Source organism: Carya illinoinensis, chromosome 15, assembly GCF_018687715.1.
Source record: "Carya illinoinensis cultivar Pawnee chromosome 15, C.illinoinensisPawnee_v1, whole genome shotgun sequence".
Taxonomy (NCBI): domain Eukaryota; kingdom Viridiplantae; phylum Streptophyta; class Magnoliopsida; order Fagales; family Juglandaceae; genus Carya; species Carya illinoinensis.
In genome coordinates, this window is record NC_056766.1 from 1,034,558 (window position 1) to 1,054,712 (window position 20,155).

A 20,155-nucleotide genomic window follows, 5' to 3' on the forward strand; every position below is an offset into this window, starting at 1 on the left:
AGGATTTTTATCATATGGTTCAAAATCAGTTCCAAACACAAATAAGTATCCTTAGAACTGATAATGGTACTAAATACTTCAGCAAAACTTACTGTTGAGCGCCCCTCGCCGGAGTTGATTTCTCCCTTCCCTCCCTATCCTCCCTATAATCCTCCCCCTTCCTCACCTTTTCCCTTATCTTTCTTCTCTCCCCCTCTCTCTTTCTCCCCTGTTTTTTCTGCGATGGATAACATTAGGCATTTTACAGTGGAGTCCAAAACCTTTGTTTTCTCGAAGTGGGTGCAAATTGTTTTCGTATTCTAGAGAAAAGCAGACGCATGGCTCTTTATCTACTTATCAATGGGGCGGCGGCTTCATGGGTGTTGAAAATGGTGGTGGAAGCTGCCGAGACTAGGTGGTGTGAGAATTTCTTTAGAAAAATGAGGATCGGCAATGGGTTTCTCACCCTTCATCTACTCAGAAATGCTAGGGGCTGCTACCTCCACCTAGAGGAATTCATCAACGGCAGAAGAAGAGGCTCTCTGATCATCCCTGAAGGCACCAAGAGTTGTGGATGGGAGGGGTTTGCCTACAATCTCAAAAAGGTGGCCGAGCGTGAGGCGGCACTTGCTGAGGCTCCAAGTCGGGTTGGGGAGCTTGGATTCAGGCCATCAGCCATGCCGCCGGCTTCTTATGCCGCGGCTTTGTCTGGTGCAGTGGGAGAGTGCAGTAATGCAAAGGAGTTGCAGTCTGGTTTTTGCCCAGCGGTTGCGGAGGGGACTCCTGACAGTGGTACAAAATTAGGTGAAATAGAAGGGGTGTTCTGGGATGTTAAATCCAAACTTTCAGGTGTACTCCAAGAGATTGCTATTCTGATGAATAAAGTAGACACAGGACTCGGCATGTTGATGGGACGGAGTAAGGTGCACACGTCTGTCTCGCTCCAGCCAACCTCGAAAGACTTTTTTCCCTTTATGGAAGGGAAGGCCTCTGCATGTGCAGAGATAAGAGAAAGCTGTGGGGCTTTGGTAACCAGTTGGCCTCTTGGGTCTTTGCCTGCCTCTGGGCTTAATAGGCCTCCAAGCCCGCAAAGGGAAATAAGAATATTGAGCCCCCAACAGGCTGGTTCCCCCACCCGGCAGCCCCCCCTTTCACGGGCCTCGGGCCCTCTCCCTCGGGCTTCAGGCCCAAGTCCTCAGGAGGGTTCCCCCACTCGGGTCAAGCCTGTGACCTGGCAAGTATCTTCAACACACGGATCTCGGTCCCATGACACTCCTTCAGGCTCCATCAACCCAACCCCGCCGGCCACCCTGCCGGCGTCGCAGACAGCACTGACCAACTCCAACAACCCTACCGGCATAGTCGATGCATCGCCTAGGGCCACAACGGCAGCAGGTGTGTCCTCGATAGAGTCGCCCATGGAGGAAAACGACGTCACCGTCGATCCTCTAGCCTCCGTGGGCCCGAATCCGGCACAGAAGCTTCCAATCTGTCTTTTGGAAGCTCCTAGGTCCACTTCCAAGGGCCTTTTCTCCACCCGGGATGAAGATCTCTCCTCCCCAACAATCTACGTTGCCCCTTCCTTGATGGATTCTTCTATGCTTACCTCCAGGGTTCTCTGTACACTTGGGAAGGCCTTGAACTTGGCTCTGAAGAGGAGGAAGAAGGGGAGGCAGATTTAGGGTCAAGTCTTATAGTACCTTTCATTGCTATGGGGAATGAAGGGGATGTTACGGGGAGTGAAGGTGACGATCCCAACCCACTTTGCTTGTTGCCCTCGGCGCTGCCGTGGTCTGACCCACAAACAGATTGGGTGCTGAAAAAGGTAGAAGACATTCGGCATTGCGCGGGGATTTCTTGCGTCCGCTTCGAGGACCAACTACGTTGTTCACAGCCATTGCAACAGAGCAGTCTCACCACCTCCGATCCGCCAACAAAAGAGAAAGGGAATTAAAGAGACTCTCATGCTCCGTAAATTATGATCGAGAAGGTAGTACTAGCAGGGAAAGAATTACTGATAGGGTGAACTTAAGTGATCCATGAAGCCCAAAATCCTTTCATGGAATGTTCGGGGTTTAAACAATCCGAACAAACGCCTTAGAGTGAAGAACCTAATCAGGGATTGGAAGGCGGACATCCTTTGTTTACAGGAGACCGAATTGAAGTACGTAGATAGGAAAATTATTAGAAGTTTATGGAATTGCGCTTATGTGGGATGGACTAGCTTGCCTTCCAAGGGCGCATCAGGGGGCATTATTGTGATGTGGGATAAGAGAGTTGTTGATTTGGTGGAAGAATCCATTGGGGAGTTCGTGGTTGCATGTCTCTTTAAATCTTTGGAGGACGGGTTCGCGTGGGGCTTTGCAGGCGTTTATGGCCCGAATAATGATAATAGCAGGAAGCTTCTTTGGGACGAGATCGCTGGTTTGTGTAGCTGGTGGGAGGGTCCTTGGTGCATTGGAGGCGATTTCAACACCACTCGGTTCTCAAGTGAAAGGTCGGGGGACTCCAACTCGGGATCATCCATGGCTGATTTCTCAGCCTTAATCTTCGATTTGGACTTGCTTGATCTTCCCCTAGGGGGGGTGACTATACTTGGTCAAACGGGAGGGCATGGTCTCGCCTAGACATATTTATTCTCTCTCCTTCTTGGGAGACACATTTCCCCACCCTTTGTCAAAAGCGCCTTCCCAGACTTTACTCAGATCACTTTCCACTTATGTTGGACTGTGGAGGTATTCACAAGGGGCGAAGATACTTCAAATTTGAGAATATGTGGCTAAAGGTGGAGGGATTTATGGACAAAATCAAATCTTGGTGGTCCTCTTATCAGATTTCGGGCACCCCCAATTTTGTTTTAGCCGGAAAACTTAAAACCTTGAAAAATGATCTAAGAACATGGAATTTGGAAACCTTCGGGAATCTAAATAACCAAAGATACACTTTTTTACAGGAACTGCAGCGCTTGGAGGACAAAGAAGCGTTTGTGGCCCTCACGGATGAGGAGAAGGAAAGGAAAACGGTGGTGATAGCCGAACTGGAAAAAATCACGCTTTTGAAGGAGAAATCCTGGAGACAAAAATCACGAGCCCTTTGGTTGAAAGAAGGGGACAAGTGCACTAAATTCTTCCATAGTGTCGCCAATTCTCATATACGAACTAACGCCATTGTGGTTTTACATTCCGACGGGAGGATTATCTCCAACAAGGCAGCCATCAAGGAACACATTGTGCACTTTTACGACCAGTTACTTAAAGAGCAACATTCCTGGAGGCCTAAGATAGATGGGTTAATTTTTGACTCTATTGATGCATCAAGTGCAGCGTGGTTAGAAAGGCAGTTTGAAGAGGAGGAAGTGCTTAAAGTTCTAAAAGGGATGGAAAAAGACGAGGCCCCAGGCCCTGACGGTTTCACTATGGCTTTCTTTCAAGCTAGCTGGGACATCGTCAAAGAGGACATTATGAAGGTTTTTTTTGAATTTCACTCTTTCTTGAAATTTGAGAAAAGTCTCAACGCCTCCTTTATCGCCCTTAATCCGAAAAGGGCAAGCTCGGTAGAGGTGCAGGACTTTCGCCCCATTAGCTTGGTGAGTGGGGTTTACAAACTTATCTCCAAGGTGCTAGCCCAGCGGATGAGCACCGTTATGGAAAGATCATATCGAAGTCCCAAAACGCCTTTGTGAAAGGGAGGCAAATTCTTGACTTCGTTCTTATTGCCAACGAATGTCTGGAAAGTCGGGTCAAAACTGGCATTCCGGGTATCTTGTGCAAGCTGGATATGGAGAAAGCTTTTGATCATGTAAACTGAGATTTTTTGATACACATAATTGGCAGGTATGGTTTTGGGAAAAGGTGGTGTCAATGGATGAAACATTGTATCTCAACTGTCAGATTCTCCGTCTTGGTGAATGGCACTCCCGAAGGCTTCTTCAATAGCTCCCGGGGCCTGCGGCAAAGAGACCCTTTATCACCTTTTCTCTTCATCTTAGTAATGGATGTCTTAAGCAGAATGTTACATAGTATGGTGGAGGGTGGTCACATCTCGGGTTTCTCAGTGGGTGGCTCCACCCATGGTAATCTCTCTATTTCTCATCTTCTCTTTGCCGACGACACATTGATCTTTTGCGAGCCAGACCCTGATCAGATCCGCTCTCTAAGGGCTCTATTGCTCTGTTTCGAAGCCGTCTCCGGATTTAAGGTCAATCTTGCTAAATCTGAAATGGTTCAAGTCGGTGAGGTCGACAATCTAAGTGAATTGGCTGCTTTTCCGGCTGCAAGGTATCATCCTTGCCTATGAAATATCTAGGTCTCCCGTTGGGGGCCTCCCACAAATCCAAGTCTATGTGGGATGGGGTGGTCGAGAAAATTGAACGTAAACTTGCGGGTTGGAAACATCTTTATCTATCCAAAGGTGGCAGAGTCACTCTTATTAAGAGCACACTATCTAATCTTCCCACATATTTCCTCTCTCTTTTCCCCTTGCCTGCAGGTGTGGCACAGACTAGAAAAGACCTTCCGCGATTTCCTATGGGGTAGTTTGGAGGATGCAAAAAAATTCCATTTGATCAAATGGGAAAAAGTATGCACACTCATGGCAAATGGCGGATTGGGGTTCCGCAACTTGAGAATTCTCAACAAGGCACTATTTGGTAAATGGCCATGGAGATACCATAGGGAACGAGATGCCCTTTGGAGAGAAATTATCGACAACAAATATGGGAGCTTGAGAGGTGGTTGGTGTTCCAATGCAGTAAGAGGGGCTTATGGCGTAGGTGTGTGGAAATTCATACACAACGGCTGGGAAAATTTTTTTGCTAATTGTAGATTGGCGGTTAGAATGGGCAATCAAGTTAGTTTTTGGCACAACACTTGGTGTGGCGAGTTAGCTTTGAAGATCACTTTTCCTTCCCTGTACAGGATTGCGTCAGATAAGGAGGCCACAATTGCTGATAATTCCGACAGCTCCTCTACCTTCACGCATTGGTCAGTAAGATTCACCCGAGGGCACAAGATTGGGAATTGGGAGACATTGCTGATTTTTACAGTGCGTTACAAGCATCAAATCTACATGCTGATAGAGAAGATCATCTCCTTTGGTCGCCCACAGGAAATGTGCGTTTCTCAGTACGTTCCTTTTACAAGGTACTCTCGGCACACCCCTCCACTGCATTCCCTTGGAAGAGCATTTGGAGGACTAAGGCACCTTTAACAGTGGCCTTCTTCGTATGGCTAGCATCCCATGAGAGTATACTGACTATCGATAAACTGAGAAGACGTGGCCTCTACCTAACGGATTGGTGCTTTATGTGCAAACACAACAGCGAAACAGCGGACCATTTACTTCTTCATTGTGAAGCTGTCACGGTTTTATGGGATGGCATCTTTACAAGACTAGGCTTGGCATGGGTAATGCCTAGAAAGGTGGTTGATCTTTTAGCTTGCTGGAGAGGAATTCGGGGCAAGGGGTAGATTGCAGATATTTGGAAAATGGTGCCACTTTGCCTAATGTGGTGCACATAGACTGAGAGGAATAGTCGATGTTTCGAGAATAAGGAGCGATCTCCGAAAGGCTTTAGGGATTTCTTTTACCACACTTTAGTCTTATGGGCATCCTCTATTGTACTGAATGGCACTTCTTTTTCTGAACTTTACGCTGCTCTTAGCCTGTAGCAAGGCTCTTTGTATACCCCTTGTGTACTTGGGCCTTGCCCTTTTCCATTCTAATATATTTCTTCTTTTCAAAAAAAAAAAAAAAATACTTCAGCCAATGTTTAGGAACTTTTTTGTTAGAAAAAGGTGTTCAACATCAATCTACTTGTCGTAACACCCCACAACAAAATAGTATTGCGGAGCAAAAAAATCGTCATTTATTAGAGGTTGCACGTGCCCTAATGTTTTCTATGCATGTTCCTAAATATTTATGCGGTGATGCTATTTTGACTGCCTATTATCTCATTAAGATGCCTACTCGTGTTTTGAAATACATCACTCCTTTAACTTTCCTAAAGGAGCTTTTCCCTACTTGTCGAGTAACATCAGATTTACAACTAAAAGTTTTTGGCTGCACTGTTTTTGTTCATATACCAACCCATCTTTGATCCAAACTTGATCCTAGGGCAGAAAAATGTGTTTTCCTCAGATATGCTCCTAATAAGAGAGGGTACAAATGTTTTAACCCTATTACAAAGAAAACTCACATCAGTATAGATGTTTTTTTCCTTGAAAAACAGCCTTACTTTAGCCATAACTATGTTCAGGGGGAGAAAGAGAAGAGTGAAGATGAGTTTTGGCAAACTTCTAATCTTTTTCCTTATGTTTTCATTGACATTGACATGAACATCCATATGACCTTAGAAGGTCAGAAAACTGAAAATTTATCTAGTGAAAATAATGGAAATCCGAGTCTACCTGTACAAGGCATAAGTGATTCACAACCAGGGGGAGAAATACTACCAGAGACATCTGAACTTCGTGTTTATACTAGAAGAAGAGATCGTCATAATAATAGAAATCCTTCTTCCAATCCGGACCAAAGCCAATCATCATCACCTCTACAAGTTGGTCCTTCCAATACACCAGGTAACTCTTCCACTCCTACTCCTTTTGTTGACAATTCTGTTGATCTAGATTTACCTGTAGACCTTAGGAAAGGAGTTAGAACCTGCACCACACATCTATTGCCAACTATCTATCCTATCATAGACTCTCCGATACCCATAAGGCCTTTACATCCAATATTTCTCAGCTGTTTATTCCAATAACCATTTAGGAAGCCTTGGATCACCCGGAATGGAGATTGGCTATTCAAGAAGAGATGAATGCACTAATTGCTAATGACACTTGGGAAATTGGTGATCCACCAAAGGGGAAGAAGACTGTGGGCTGTAAATGGGTATTTACAGTCAAATTCAAGGCTGATGGTAGTGTAAAGAGGTACAAAGCAAGACTTGTGGCAAAGGGGTTCACTCAAACATATGTAATTGATTACCAGGAAACTTTTGCTCCCGGAGCCAAGATGAACTCAATCTGTGTGTTAGTATCCCTAGCAGTCCATTCCAACTGGCCCTTGTATCAATTAGATGTGAAGAATGCCTTCTTAAATGAATGGAGGCCTAGAGGAGAAAGTTTTAATGGATCAACCACCAAGATTTGAGGGCAAAGAAGGCAAGGGGAAGGTGTGCAGATTGAGGAAGTCTTTGTATGGACTCAAGCAATCTCCTAGAGCTTGGTTTGAATGCTTTGGTAAGGTAATAAAGAGCCACAGCTACTGCCAAGGTCAAGCTAACCACACTATGTTCTATAGACACACTGGTGGAGGCAAAGTAGCTATACTTTTAGTCTATGTTGATGATTTTATACTGACAGAGGATGACAACAATGAAATTGAGAGATTAAAGAAGATTCTTGCTAAGGAGTTTGAAATCAAAGACTTAGGTAACTTGAAATATTTTCTTGGCATGAAGTTTGCAAGGTCAAAGAAAGGTATATTTGTTTCCCAACGAAAATATATTATTGATTTACTTGGAGAAACAAGTTTATTAGGGTGTAAAGCTGCAGAAACACCTATAGAGCCGAATCTAAAACTTCAACCAGCTAAACCTGAAGAAGTAATCGATAGAGAACAATACCAAAGATTGGTAGGGAAACTCTTGTATCTCTTTCACACACGACCTGACATAGCCTTTGCAACAAATGTGGTAAGCCAGTTTATGCACCCACCAGGACCTGAACATTTTGATGTTGTATACAAAATCCTAAGGTACCTAAAGGGGACTCCAGGTAAAGGCTTATTGTTTGGAGGTCATGGGAGTTTGCAAGTGGAAACATACACTGATGCAGATGGGGCTGGAAGTGTCACTAATAGGAGATCAACTTATGGCTATTGCACATTTGTTGGAGGAAATTTACTAACACGACACAGCAAGAAACAGAATGTGGTGGCAAGGAGTAGTGCAGAGGCTGAGTTTAGGGCTGTTGCTCATGGAATTTGCAAAGCACTGTGGATTAAAAGATTGCTGGAACAGTTGAAAGCTACTAATTCATTACCAATGAAATTGTATTGTGATAATAAAGCTGCGATAGCTATTGCTCACAATCTAGTTCTTCATGATAGAACAAAACCTGTGGAGGTGGACAAGCATTTTATCAAGGAGAAAATAGATAGTGGGGTAATTTGTTTGCCCTATATTTCTACAGCTGAGCAAGTTGCAGACATACTTACAAAGGAACTGCCGAAGAAACAGTTTGAAAACTTAATCAGCAAGCTGGCCATGGAAGACATCTTCAAACCAGCTTGAGGGGGAGTGTTGGAAAGTTTCCAAAAATCTGCCTAGTCAACTCTGTTGTATTCTAGGAGATATTGGCTGTAAATGTGTGAATATTCTAGGAGATTTAGTTTCCTTAGAAGTTAGCATTTCATTTATTCTTTCCTTTTCCTTCAGCTGTAATCTATTTATACTGCCCTGGACCTATGTTACGAATTTAATGAGAATTATTCCTACAAATTATTCTCTCTCTAGAAAAATATTCGAAGAAGAATAAGAAGAGATAACTTAAATTGATAATAATATCACCTGTTCGGCATAGTTTTGTGGAAGAGCTTCCATGGTGCTATTACTTAGCTCCATTGCAAGATCATAGCACCGCAGATTGTTGTTAATCTGCACACAAAGCCAAATAGCTAACATTATTATTTATATGTACATTGTCTACAGCAGAAACATAAAAAAATTCTATTTCCATGAAAGCGCCAAAAAACATCTCAGGCTACATGATCAGATGATTCACAAACCATTGCACACAAAGGTTCCAGACCAATGTCAGAAGCAGGTTCTTCAAGTCTCTTCCTCTCAGCGGCTTGAAAGTCATTCATCACCTGAAGCAAAACAAACTGTGTAAGTCCAAAAATGGGGGAGACTAAAAGAATTTCATGCCAAGCTCCTAGTTCTTTAACTATGATTTCTCACTCTTGTATATGTCACGTGTACTTGGGCTATGCCTACCTATATTATTAATAAAACTCTTTGTTCACTGATAAAAAAATGATTTCTGGCAATAATAGTTAAATAGGATGTCAAAACAAAATACTTGTGATATCATCAAGAGAAAGATAAGACATCATTTGCATATTTCCCTCATAAATGAAGCAATCATACGTCTTCCACGTGCTCAAGGGCTTGTCTCACAAGGAATGTGGTGAGAAACAATTGGGTAAAATTTAGAATGGATACATAAAGTGGAAAAGATCTGATTTTGTAGGAATTTGTGAGTAATCGAATTTCATTCAAACACAAAAAAAGACACTAACCAAGTACATAAGTAGCATACAACAGGTACACCTAACTGGTAAAAGAAAAAAGATCAAGAAATCCATGAAAGATATGAAAGCTATAAGTATAAAAATTCAGTCCTTAAAATCTCGATAATTTCTTTCTTGCTATATACACCTTATAAAGCAAGACAGAATCATCTTCCATAGTGTATAACTTTGATGACTACACCCTAATAAATTTTAAGAAAAAACAATGACTCATTAAGTTAATTCAAAGAAAGTATACTTCCAGCTAAATGCCGACCATTCAACTCAAAATAACTTCATAATGAAGTACTTGCATCCTCAACAACTTGGTCATCGCATAAATCGAGGAAACTATCAGCAGAAGATTTTCAACACATAGCTAGCCATAAAATTAAAAGAAGTAAAGAAATAAATCCTCGAGCAACCAATAATCTAAAGTTCAATTTTACTGGATAGTCTACAAAATAGGATTTGGAGATATCTATGCTAGCTGCTGGTAGTTTCTCTCATCATTTCTCTTGTTGGTTGCCTTTGGCTTCCAAAAAGGGTGTGTTTTATCCAGACTACTCCCAGTTGCGACAACCACAACCATGTAGAAATTTGAACAAAAATTTGTTCCATCCATGATTTACATTTCTATCTCTTTGTTGAAGGTTTCAGAAGTTATGTTTTACTTTAGGGAATATAATTATCCCAGTTATTGAAGTGTATCAACTGTATCAAAGGAAAGTTCAGCTTACTTACCTGAATGATTGCCAAAGCAATTCTGTATAGCATGACATCAGTGCTATTATCCCGAACAATTTGCACTTGCTCTCCAAGAATCCTGAATAAATCAACAGCAGCTGGTGTATACAGCTTCCCATCTTCTGTTTTCTTTGGTGCTTGTACCTTATCAGCCTCCAAGATATTTAAGTACCATTTCTAGAAAACACAACCAGTAGAAAGCAATAGTTAGATGAGAGAAGTTATTTGAGCAGTATCATAATATAACAAACACAAGTGGAAGAGATTTACAAGGTAGGCATATAATTACCCTTGTTGTAGCTTGCATTCTCTCTACATATGAATTCATGAGGGGATCCATGGCACCACTCTCAGAACAAACTTGAGCCAAAGACTCATCAACACCAAGCCCAATCAGATTATCTTGGTATTCAACAACCCAACCAGTTACCTAGTTGTACGAAATGAGAGAGAAATATAGTTGGTAATAAGAAATTCATATGGTAATACAGAATGCATTATACCTAGCTATAAAAATCAGAAATGAAGCTTGCTTAGTAACAGAATAATTCTTATATCAAAGAAAACAGTGGTACAAAAAAACAAAGTGAAACCATTTTCCAACCCAATGTACTTTTTTTTTATGGAACCCCAACATTTTATACACCCATGCACTTTAATTGTAGTCACTCCTATTAAAAGTGTCAGTCTGATGTAATTATTAGGGAGTTGGGCACTACTCTAATGATGTAATAACTTGGATGTAGAGCACCATGAATGACCTCCGGAGGCCAATAAATTCATTGGTCAGCAGCATCAGAAGCGCAGGGTGGAGCATATAATCAATTCAACCAACAGCATTATGAAATCTATAATAATAATAAAGGTACAATGGTAAATCTGTATTTGTCCAAAATCGATGCATTTTAAATCCAAAGTACAAGTAAAAATCTCAGTACCAGTCACTTTCATGGTCGGTTTACTTCTACAAAGGCTCGCTTCAGAAAATAAGATTTGTTTAAAAATAGTAAGGAATAGGAAAAGTACCTTCAAAATCTCAATATTTGTTAATTCATTGGCCCTGTCACTGAGCAATCTGAGCATCTGAATAAACCTCTCAGTATACAGATTTACCATGAGTTGGAATATTTCATATCTGCCAGCATTGAAGACTGAATCAGTCCAAATAAAAGTTTACCGTGGAAGATTTTCTTCTTGATAAATAAGATGATATTTATTAAAATCAGGAAAGAAGAAAGAAATTATCAAGGTACACAAGTGCACTTTAATTACACCTAATGAGAGACACGAGATCGTGAAAATCCTAGAAGCTAAAGCTAGGAAGAAATATGCAACTACCAACCAATGGTATAGTGAAATGAACATAGTTTAGCTTGGTGGAAGTGGTTGTATTTATCCAAGGGCCGGAGGATCACTTTGATTTTTTTTTTTTTTTTTTGGATCAGTAAAGAAGAATTTTATTGATGATATTGATAGGCATAGCCCAAGAACACGAGACAGGATGATAACTTTGATTAAGAGTACTCTCCAATTTGTCCACTTACTACTTATCTCTCTTCCCCATTCCTATCAGTATAGCCCACTGCCTTGAGAAACTTCAACTGGGTTTCTTGTGGGGCAGGGTTGGTGATGAAGTCAAGTACCACCTTGTTAAGTGGGCAAGGATTTGCACTCTGGTTTCTTCAAGAGGTTTGGGTCAAAAACTTGTTATAGTTCGATGAAACTGTATTGGGCAAATGGTTATGGTGTTCTGCCACAGAGAGGGGGACAATGTGCTGATAGTATGTGGGGAGGATGACGTACAAATGAGATTGGTGGGGTCTTTTGAGATGGTGGTGCGCAAAAACATTAGGAGAGGCTGAAGGGATTTCTTAAGTGTCGTTAGATTCGTGGTGGGGAGTGGGTCTAAGATCAACTTTTGGCACAAATTGTAGCATGAGGATAAACCATTAAAGACAGCATTCTTGACATAGTTTAGCATTTCCCACTGCAAAGAGGCATTGGTAGCAAAAATGTTACAAATCTCTCAAAATAGATCCCAATGGAACGTTACTTTCATTTTACATGTGCATGATTGGGAGTTGGGGATGATCTCTTTGTTTTTAAATGTCTGTACTCGCTAAGGCTGATAAGTGGTGGAGCTGATAAAATATGTTGGATTCCCTCCAAAGATGAACCTTTCTGGACAAGTCTTTCTACCACACATTCTTCCCACAAGATGACCCCCATTTCTTTGAATATTTAGATAAATAAGACGACATCGAAGGTAGCTTCTTTGTTTGCTGGCAGTTTTAGGGAATCTTTTAATGGTTGATAACTTGAGAAAGAGGAATGTAGCAGTAATGGATTGGCGGTGTATGTATAAGCAAGGCAGAGAAAGTATTGATCATCTGCTGCTTCACTGAAAGGTGGCATGAGATCTATGGGCAATTGTATTTCATACTTTTGGGCTTGTGTGGATCATGCCCCAACGGGTGGTGGATTTGATGGTGTGTTGGAAGTCCCCTCAGAAGCCACAACATACAGCTTTGGAGGACGACCTCGTTATGTTTCAGTTTAATGTGCTGTATTTGGAGGGAATGAAATGCTCCGACCTTCGAAGATTGCAAGAGAAAAGTTTTAGATTTAAGGGCCATCATTGAACTGTCTTTATATTTGGGTGGCAGCGCACAATAGCTTCTGTTCCTTGTTTTTCTTTCCTTCATTCTGCCAGTTTGTTTGCATTTGGAATTCAGTTCAGCAACAGAGGGAAGCTCAAATAAATCCAAAAGGTCTTTCTGAAGCCTTTCTACTGGACTAGAATTGGATTTGGTGTACTGATTCATCAAATACTAGGTTAAGAAAGCTAATATCAATGACAAACATCAAATCAAGAGGCATAAGAAAACATTAGCCGAAATCTTGCTTTAAACAAGAGAAGATTAGGGAAAAAAAGGTAGATTTGGCAATCCACACCTTGGAGGAAAACAAGGGGCAACATAATCATAAATATCGCCAAGCTCTTCTCCAATCTGAAAGAAACTATCAACATTATGAACGAAATCTAAATAGGTAGCATTAGAAATAATGATTTTTAATATATGAGCATGAACAAAGAAAGTCATGATACCGCATATAAATTATTATATGCAGGAGAGAGAGAGAGAGAGAGAGAGAGAATTACTGGAAAACGGACAAAACTTTAGCAGACCATAAAAGCGAAGTTCAGTCCTTCCCTAATCCTATACTTGGCAATATCATTATACAATTATTTAAAGCTTTCTTTCAAGCTTGCCTAGATGCGATTAGCGGAGACATTATCAGGGTAATCCTAGACTTCCACACCAGCAATAGTAAGTTTGCAAAAAGCATTAATGCCACCTTGATAGCACCCATTCCTAAAAACACTGTTGCAAGATCTTAAAGACTAGCACCCATTAGCCTTTGAATGGAGTGTACAAAAAATTTGATAAAGTCCTTGCTAATCAGTTGATAGGGTTATCAAGAAGATTATATTGAAGACACAGATGTAGAAAAATTTTAGACTCTCTGCTTATTACTAATGAATGACTAAATTGTAGGCTCAACTCCAGGGAGTCAACTCCCACTAGTTTGAGATATAGTGATCAGTTATCTCTGCTACTGTTTTTTTTTTTTTTTTCTTTTTGTCATGGAGGCTCTTAGCAAAATATTATCAGCTACTATTGATGGAGGTTCTATCTCTCACATTTCTATGGAGGCTAGTAATCTTGGAGTGCTTTGCATTTCCAGTGTATTGTTTTCAAATGATACCTTGATATTTTGTGGGGCAAACCCGGACTACCTCCACGCTTTGAGGGTCCCTTTTTATGCCGGTGTTATTTCTGAGTTGAGAGTGAATTTGGCGTAGCCAGAGAGGGAGGCCTTGTGGACAGTCGTAGCGGATTCTTAAATTGGTTGTAGTTGGAATTACTGTTATAATGACGTACATGGCCTGCATGGAGCAGGTTATGGAAATATATCAGTTAGGGATGACAAGTTTTTTCAATTCATACAATACTTCAGGTGGGTTGTAGCTTTAGAACTAGATTTTGGAATGACTTACGGTATGGTGAGAGGACTCTCGAGGAAGCTTTCCTAGAGGTGTATGGTATTGCCCGTGTAGAGGCTTCACTGGCTGATTTATTCGAATATTGAAGTACGTTGATGTTTTATAACACTTCTGATTGCATCAATAATTACTAGAGGTGAAAATAGTCCATGGCTTCATGACAACAAATTGTGAAAGTTGGAAGAGATCGAACTCTAACTGGGGTGAATCTTAGGGAAACTTGGTCAATTAGAAGCCCACGTAGAGATCTCAAAAGGTGACCATTAGCTACAGCACATGGTCAATATATTATGACTATTGCTACCATGAAAACAAGGTTTTTACTTTATCCTTTGTTAGTTCCTTTAAGAACCCCAGGCTTTTGCTTTTTCAACAACATAAAAGGTTTCTCTTTGTTTCTCTAGAAGCTTCATCGAAGTAAACTTAGGCTTCCACTGCATTATATAGTGCATAAATTCATGCTACATAACATTCGGCCAAAAACCCATCCATCTGCACTTGCCAGGAAACCCTCTTCTGCTCTTATCAGCCAGAAAGTAAAAAGCCAATTATGAAGTGTCATAACAGAAACATTATGTTTCTGTATCCAAGAAAAACCAAATGATCAAAACACTTCTCCTTTTCAAGTTTTCCAGAGTGGTATACATACTAATCATTTCTCCCCACAATGAAGATCCACATCAAGGAACAATCACATTTGTTGGATATTAAGGGGAAAAAAGGAGATAAAAACTCTAGTCTCCAATGTCTACCTAAAAGTCAAAACACAAATATTTAAAATTTTGTAAGGACCAGTTGTACTTACTGTTCGAGCTTCCTCCAATGCTGCTCTAAGGTCCTCAAAAACAAGCTGATGCACAAATTACAGGCATGATAAGATATAGTTTTAGTTTTTTAGTAAAGATAAATATTATTTATTTGAATGAAATAGGCACAACCCATGTACACAGGAAGTATACATAAGAACACCTAAATATATTCTAAGAGAACTGAATTAAAGACAGATAATAAGATATAGTAAGATATCTTGAAGATATAGTAAGAACACCTAACTATAATAAGATTAGAATGTATTTATTCTCTAATTGAGTACCAATTAAAAGAATACCTCCGTCAGAAGTTTGTTAAATCGTCCCTCAACAGTCTTCCTTATTTGCTCATAGCATTTATCCTTATAGCCTTTCCCCTGAACCTTCAGTTTTTGCTGCATCAGAGTTCTTGAAGAAGCTGTTACAGTGGTAGACTTCCTGGTGGAAAAATTATGATTGATAAGGCTCTCATCTATTGTTCACTTTTTAAAAGAGAAGGGGAAAAAAAACACACTTCTGGGGTAGACACAAACATCACCATAGAATAATCAGAACTATAATTGGCAAACCAAATCAAGGAGAAAGCTAATACATAAAATGGAAAACTGATCCAAAATACTCACTTGGCATTTCTACGAGGATTAGCAACTGATGCCATTGCACCAACCCCCTCAGCCTCAGCTGCTTCCTCAGCAAGTTGTTGATCAAGGATTTCTTGCATTTCAACAACCCTGGACCAGAAAAGTAAAAGTAGAAATGGAAGATGATTATACATAACAAAACTAGCATAAGAGTGAATCAACTGGAAGTGCCTTCATAAAAAAAAAACCCATATATTGACAAGCTCATAAAAACTCAAGAAAGGTTTGTGATAATAAGACAGAATAACCTCTAATTTAACCAGAATCATAACACGAAAGAGAATATTTCCACAACCAACCCTAAAATATTCAAGTAATGCCTTTTTTCTAACTGCGACCGTGTGTCCAAGAACAAAGTCCCAACTATTCTTGGGGGTGCACAGACGCCTAGCAAGGAGTTTCTAGCAAGTGCATCTCAGATAATTCAAGGAGAAGTTCCCAAAGTCCAATGGCTGCTAGAAATTGTTTGCACCCTAGAGGGTTCAAACCTTAGACCTAGAGGGAGCACACCACCAAGACCAAGGGCCTTTACCACTTGAGCCAACCCCTAGGGGGTTGCCCTTTTTAGGTGTTTATATAATCCAAATAAAACAAATAATGCTTATATCAATTCCCACCTATGTTTTAAACTATAATGGCCCACCTTGTATTGCTCTCATGCTTTGGGTTTGTGAAGAACTACAACATTCAACTACCTATAAGAAAAATGGAGCTATGGCATTCCATGCATATCCACAAGTATCAACATAAATACATAGCTATGAATGCCATTCTATTACTCCAATTCTTTGATTTCCATGTAAAAAATAATTTCTATCAATAGTATGTTCACCTACTCCCTCAAAATAGAATACGAGTCCAAGAGTTTTAGCAATGATGTTAGTCAATTCCATTATTTTGTCCACTCCGACTCCCCAAAAAAGTCATACGTCTTACGCAGCAAATACACTTCAACATTTTCCCCAATATTCTTGAGCCCATGTTTGTATCACTGCAAATCAATTAGTGTTTTGATTGAAAAAAAAAAATTGACAAGAAAATAAAGAACAAAAACCCTCATCATAGGCATACCTTAAAGCACGAACCAAAGTTTGTGGGCTGCAAAAAAGAATAAGCATACATAAAAATAAAATGACCATTAGAAGGATCACAAAATAACGAGTAATTTAAGAAATAAGGACTTTAAAGAATATGGATCAGAAAGGAAGGAAGATAAATCTATAACTAAGGGATGCAATTTGAACATCACTGAAAAAAAATATATATATATTAGAAGGCAGCAGGTTTTTGTTGAAACACCACAAAGAGAAAAACTTTTTGTCACAATGGACTCTCTTTGATAGTAACATCAAACTTGTAAACCCGGGTGAGATTAAACCTGTGATATGACTTTTCACCTCTTGTTTATGAAAGAGGCGCCGCTGGACCATTATAAAACTTAAGTCCCTCCCCATCCCAATTTTTCCAGCTAACCCTAACTTCTTGACAAATAATCAACTCATCTGAGCTATTCAGTATTCACATCCAGCTGTTTTGAAATTCTCGCCTAAACAAGCCTCCTCAAACTACTAAATAAACGTGGAGTCATAAACAATCATGAAGCCAACAACAAAATGTAGAAAAATCAGTCCCCACCAAAAAAGCCCAAAATTACCCTTTAAAGCTTCAATTAAAGAAGCTTTATTATTCAGCTACTTTGTGAGAGATCTCTCACAAAGCTAGGCTGAATTTTCTGCATCGATGCAGTGTATGGTTCTCTACGGTCTCCCTTAAAAAGTGGGGACTGATTTTTCTGCATCGATGCCTGTATATCAGATATGACACCTTCATGTGGGAAAAGAAAACAGGTTGACCCACACGCATCTCCTTTTCTTAACTTTCTCTTCTTTGGGTTCATGAAGGTATAGAAGGGAAGAGAGGGAGAGGGGCAAAGATAATAAATGTCTTCTTGAAATCTCAAGAAATTCAGAGATTATTTTAGCAACCTATCAAACTGATTTCCCAGAACTTTTACTTAGTGGTATTTGCAAGTAAACCAGATCAGAATACAAGAAAATATTCCAACATTTTTTGAGAAGTGGAAGTGGAAGTTGTGGAACAAAGGCACAAATCTCAGACCACTTGAAAGAACCAAATATGAAACACTACATCATATCTCAAGTAATAAAAGCTTAAACAAAAGGAACCTAAGCGCAGTTGATTGAAGGAAATAAATTCACTGTCATATGCCAAAAAATAAGGGAATGATCACCATTTTCAAGTTTTTCCAGATTACCTTTCTTTAGAAAGTTTATAGAAGTTGGAAACATGACCCCATAATGTCTTCTCAAAAGTCTCCCAAGTCTGATCAACATCTTCAAAATATTCTCTGGGCCACATTCCAAAATTAAGAGACAGGGGTCATTAAGCTATAAGTTCAATTGACTGAAAGTGTAATATAAATTAAATCAATGTTATCATTGTCTATATCATTGTTCTTGCAGCAAGAAAGATCATGTTTTACCCAAGAAATTGCAGGTCAAATTCAAGTGTCAATTTAAGAAACTGCAAATGCTGGGTTGAACCAAGTATTAAAACATTATGTGGCAAATAAAGGTAGAACTACACTGAACTAACCACTCAACTGCATCATTGATGTCAAGCTCACTAGTAAAATCATAAAAATGTTAGATATGGTGGTTGCTAGAACAAGTTTTTTCCCAATCCTTAAATGGTCTTTTCTCCTTAAGTAATGCAAAGTTTAGTAGAACTGCATAGGGGCGCAACCCAAGCACACAAGTAGTACACAAAAAGATATACCAACTAGCAAGAAGAATAAAAGGAATTAAATTCCTTAAAAATCTAATAAGCTGGAGGATTTGGATATTATGGCTTTTAATTTTGTCAGTGTCCTCTCACGGTCTTCAAAAGTTCGGACATTATGTCATCACCAAATGCACAACATTAGGCACAGAGGGTCCAGCATTCAAATATCTGAATTTCTACAACCACCACAGGGATTCCACCAGCATGCCAACAACTCTACCATCCTTTGGAGTATAATCCATTCAAGTCCAAAAGTGCTAACCATTGCTGACTATAAGCTCCTAGCCAACGCACAAAAGTTTGTTGTGAAACTGGCAAGTCTTGATAGCTTACACAAAGACAAGTCTATGGGGGATTTCCCCCTGCCCCAAAACAAGAAAGGGAGGGGGAAAATTTAGGGGGGTCTTTTTGGTCATTGTTTTCTTTTTTGATAAGTAATAAAAGATTTTATTCCCAAGAAATAGGCATAAGCCCAAGTATACAAGACGTATACAAAGGAAATACCTACTACTTTCAAAGAACAAAAGAAAAACTAAAACAGAAACTGGAAAATGTCTTCTGTTACAACAACTTTAGCCCACATTCTCAAAGTACTAAAGAAGAAATCCCTAAGATCTCCCAATGATCGTTCTGTCTTCAAAGCATCTGCCATTCTTTTCAAGCCATAGACACCATGAGACAAGAAGGAATTTTTGGTCATTGTTCACTGTAAATTTTTTTTGATCGATAAACAAAAACTTTTACTGAGCATAAAATAGACAAAGGCCCAAGTATATGCGTGCTAGTTAAGTTTCACTGTAAATTTTAAAAATAGACATTTTAAAATATTTTATTAATAGTGCCCTAGCCGTCCAAAACCATTCAGGCCTCATTTGGATTGGGGAGTGATCTCATCTTATCTTATCTCATTCAGGCCTCAGTCTTGTCTGCCCACCTCTAGACTTCAATCCTGGCTTCATTCTTGAGCTTCTACATCATGACTACTTTTTTTTTTTTTAGAAGTAAATGGTAGTATTAATAAGGACAGGCATAGCCCAAGTACACAACATAATGACTACTTTTTTACAATTATGTAATGACTATTGCACTGCTTTTGTTATATATGTAATTGTTACTTGTGTTGGGCTCATTCTAAATATTATAAATGCGACTGGGGTAGAAGCTAGAAATTATTCCTTGCTCAGAAAATTTTTTAATGTAATAAATTCTTAATACGAGAGCATATTTCTTCTTCTTATCCTTTTCTATTTTAAAAATTTAATGTCTTTGATTTTATCCATCATGGGGTAGCAAGTTTTGCTCTGACTAATGTTAAAAGATGTGTTGAGCAGTTAATTCGTAATCTTGAATTGAATGATGTAGGCTTGGCATATAATCTCCCACAGTTGGATTCGCCAATATTGACTAGTGTAGGAAATACCAATGAAATCAAGTCACCCTGATTTTGAAACTTTTCAATCTGTTAGGTTGGATTCTAGACGCACCCAACTCTGTGACAAAGAAATTTACAAAATGATACAGACCTTAGTCTGCCAACCTCTTCTTTGTGAGATCCTGCAGCTGCTAATGCAAACCTCCGCTTCCCATCAAGAGCTGTTAACCTCTATGAATAAGCAAAATCCGGAATATGAAGATACAGTCATTTGTAAGTGTTGTTCAAGGTAACAATACATAACAAATATTATTACCTCATAAGTATTAACAAGTTCTTTATCATCGCTCAAAGAATCACGAGCTTCAGCTGCTTCCACAGAAATGGACATCATGCCTTCAACATCCTAAAAAATTAAGTTGTCAACTAGAGAGCA

The 20,155-nt window shown here is 39.6% G+C and overlaps 1 protein-coding gene across 2 annotated transcripts in view; it reads right to left on the reverse strand.

Annotated features, from left to right (window-relative positions):
- LOC122296235 (exocyst complex component SEC6) overlaps positions 1 to 20,155 on the reverse strand; it is a 37,383-nt gene that overhangs the window by 9,162 nt on the left and 8,066 nt on the right. For both annotated transcript variants that reach the window (XM_043105776.1, XM_043105777.1), the window contains 13 exons: positions 20,036 to 20,125; positions 19,871 to 19,950; positions 17,818 to 17,910; positions 16,614 to 16,640; positions 15,525 to 15,632; positions 15,201 to 15,339; positions 14,898 to 14,942; positions 12,979 to 13,034; positions 11,050 to 11,158; positions 10,313 to 10,453; positions 10,021 to 10,200; positions 8,770 to 8,853; positions 8,552 to 8,638 (listed from right to left, as the gene is read on the reverse strand). In XM_043105776.1, coding sequence (XP_042961710.1) covers positions 8,552 to 8,638; positions 8,770 to 8,853; positions 10,021 to 10,200; positions 10,313 to 10,453; positions 11,050 to 11,158; positions 12,979 to 13,034; positions 14,898 to 14,942; positions 15,201 to 15,339; positions 15,525 to 15,632; positions 16,614 to 16,640; positions 17,818 to 17,910; positions 19,871 to 19,950; positions 20,036 to 20,125 — 1,239 coding nt within the window. The remainder of the gene's footprint in view (positions 1 to 8,551; positions 8,639 to 8,769; positions 8,854 to 10,020; positions 10,201 to 10,312; positions 10,454 to 11,049; positions 11,159 to 12,978; positions 13,035 to 14,897; positions 14,943 to 15,200; positions 15,340 to 15,524; positions 15,633 to 16,613; positions 16,641 to 17,817; positions 17,911 to 19,870; positions 19,951 to 20,035; positions 20,126 to 20,155) is intronic.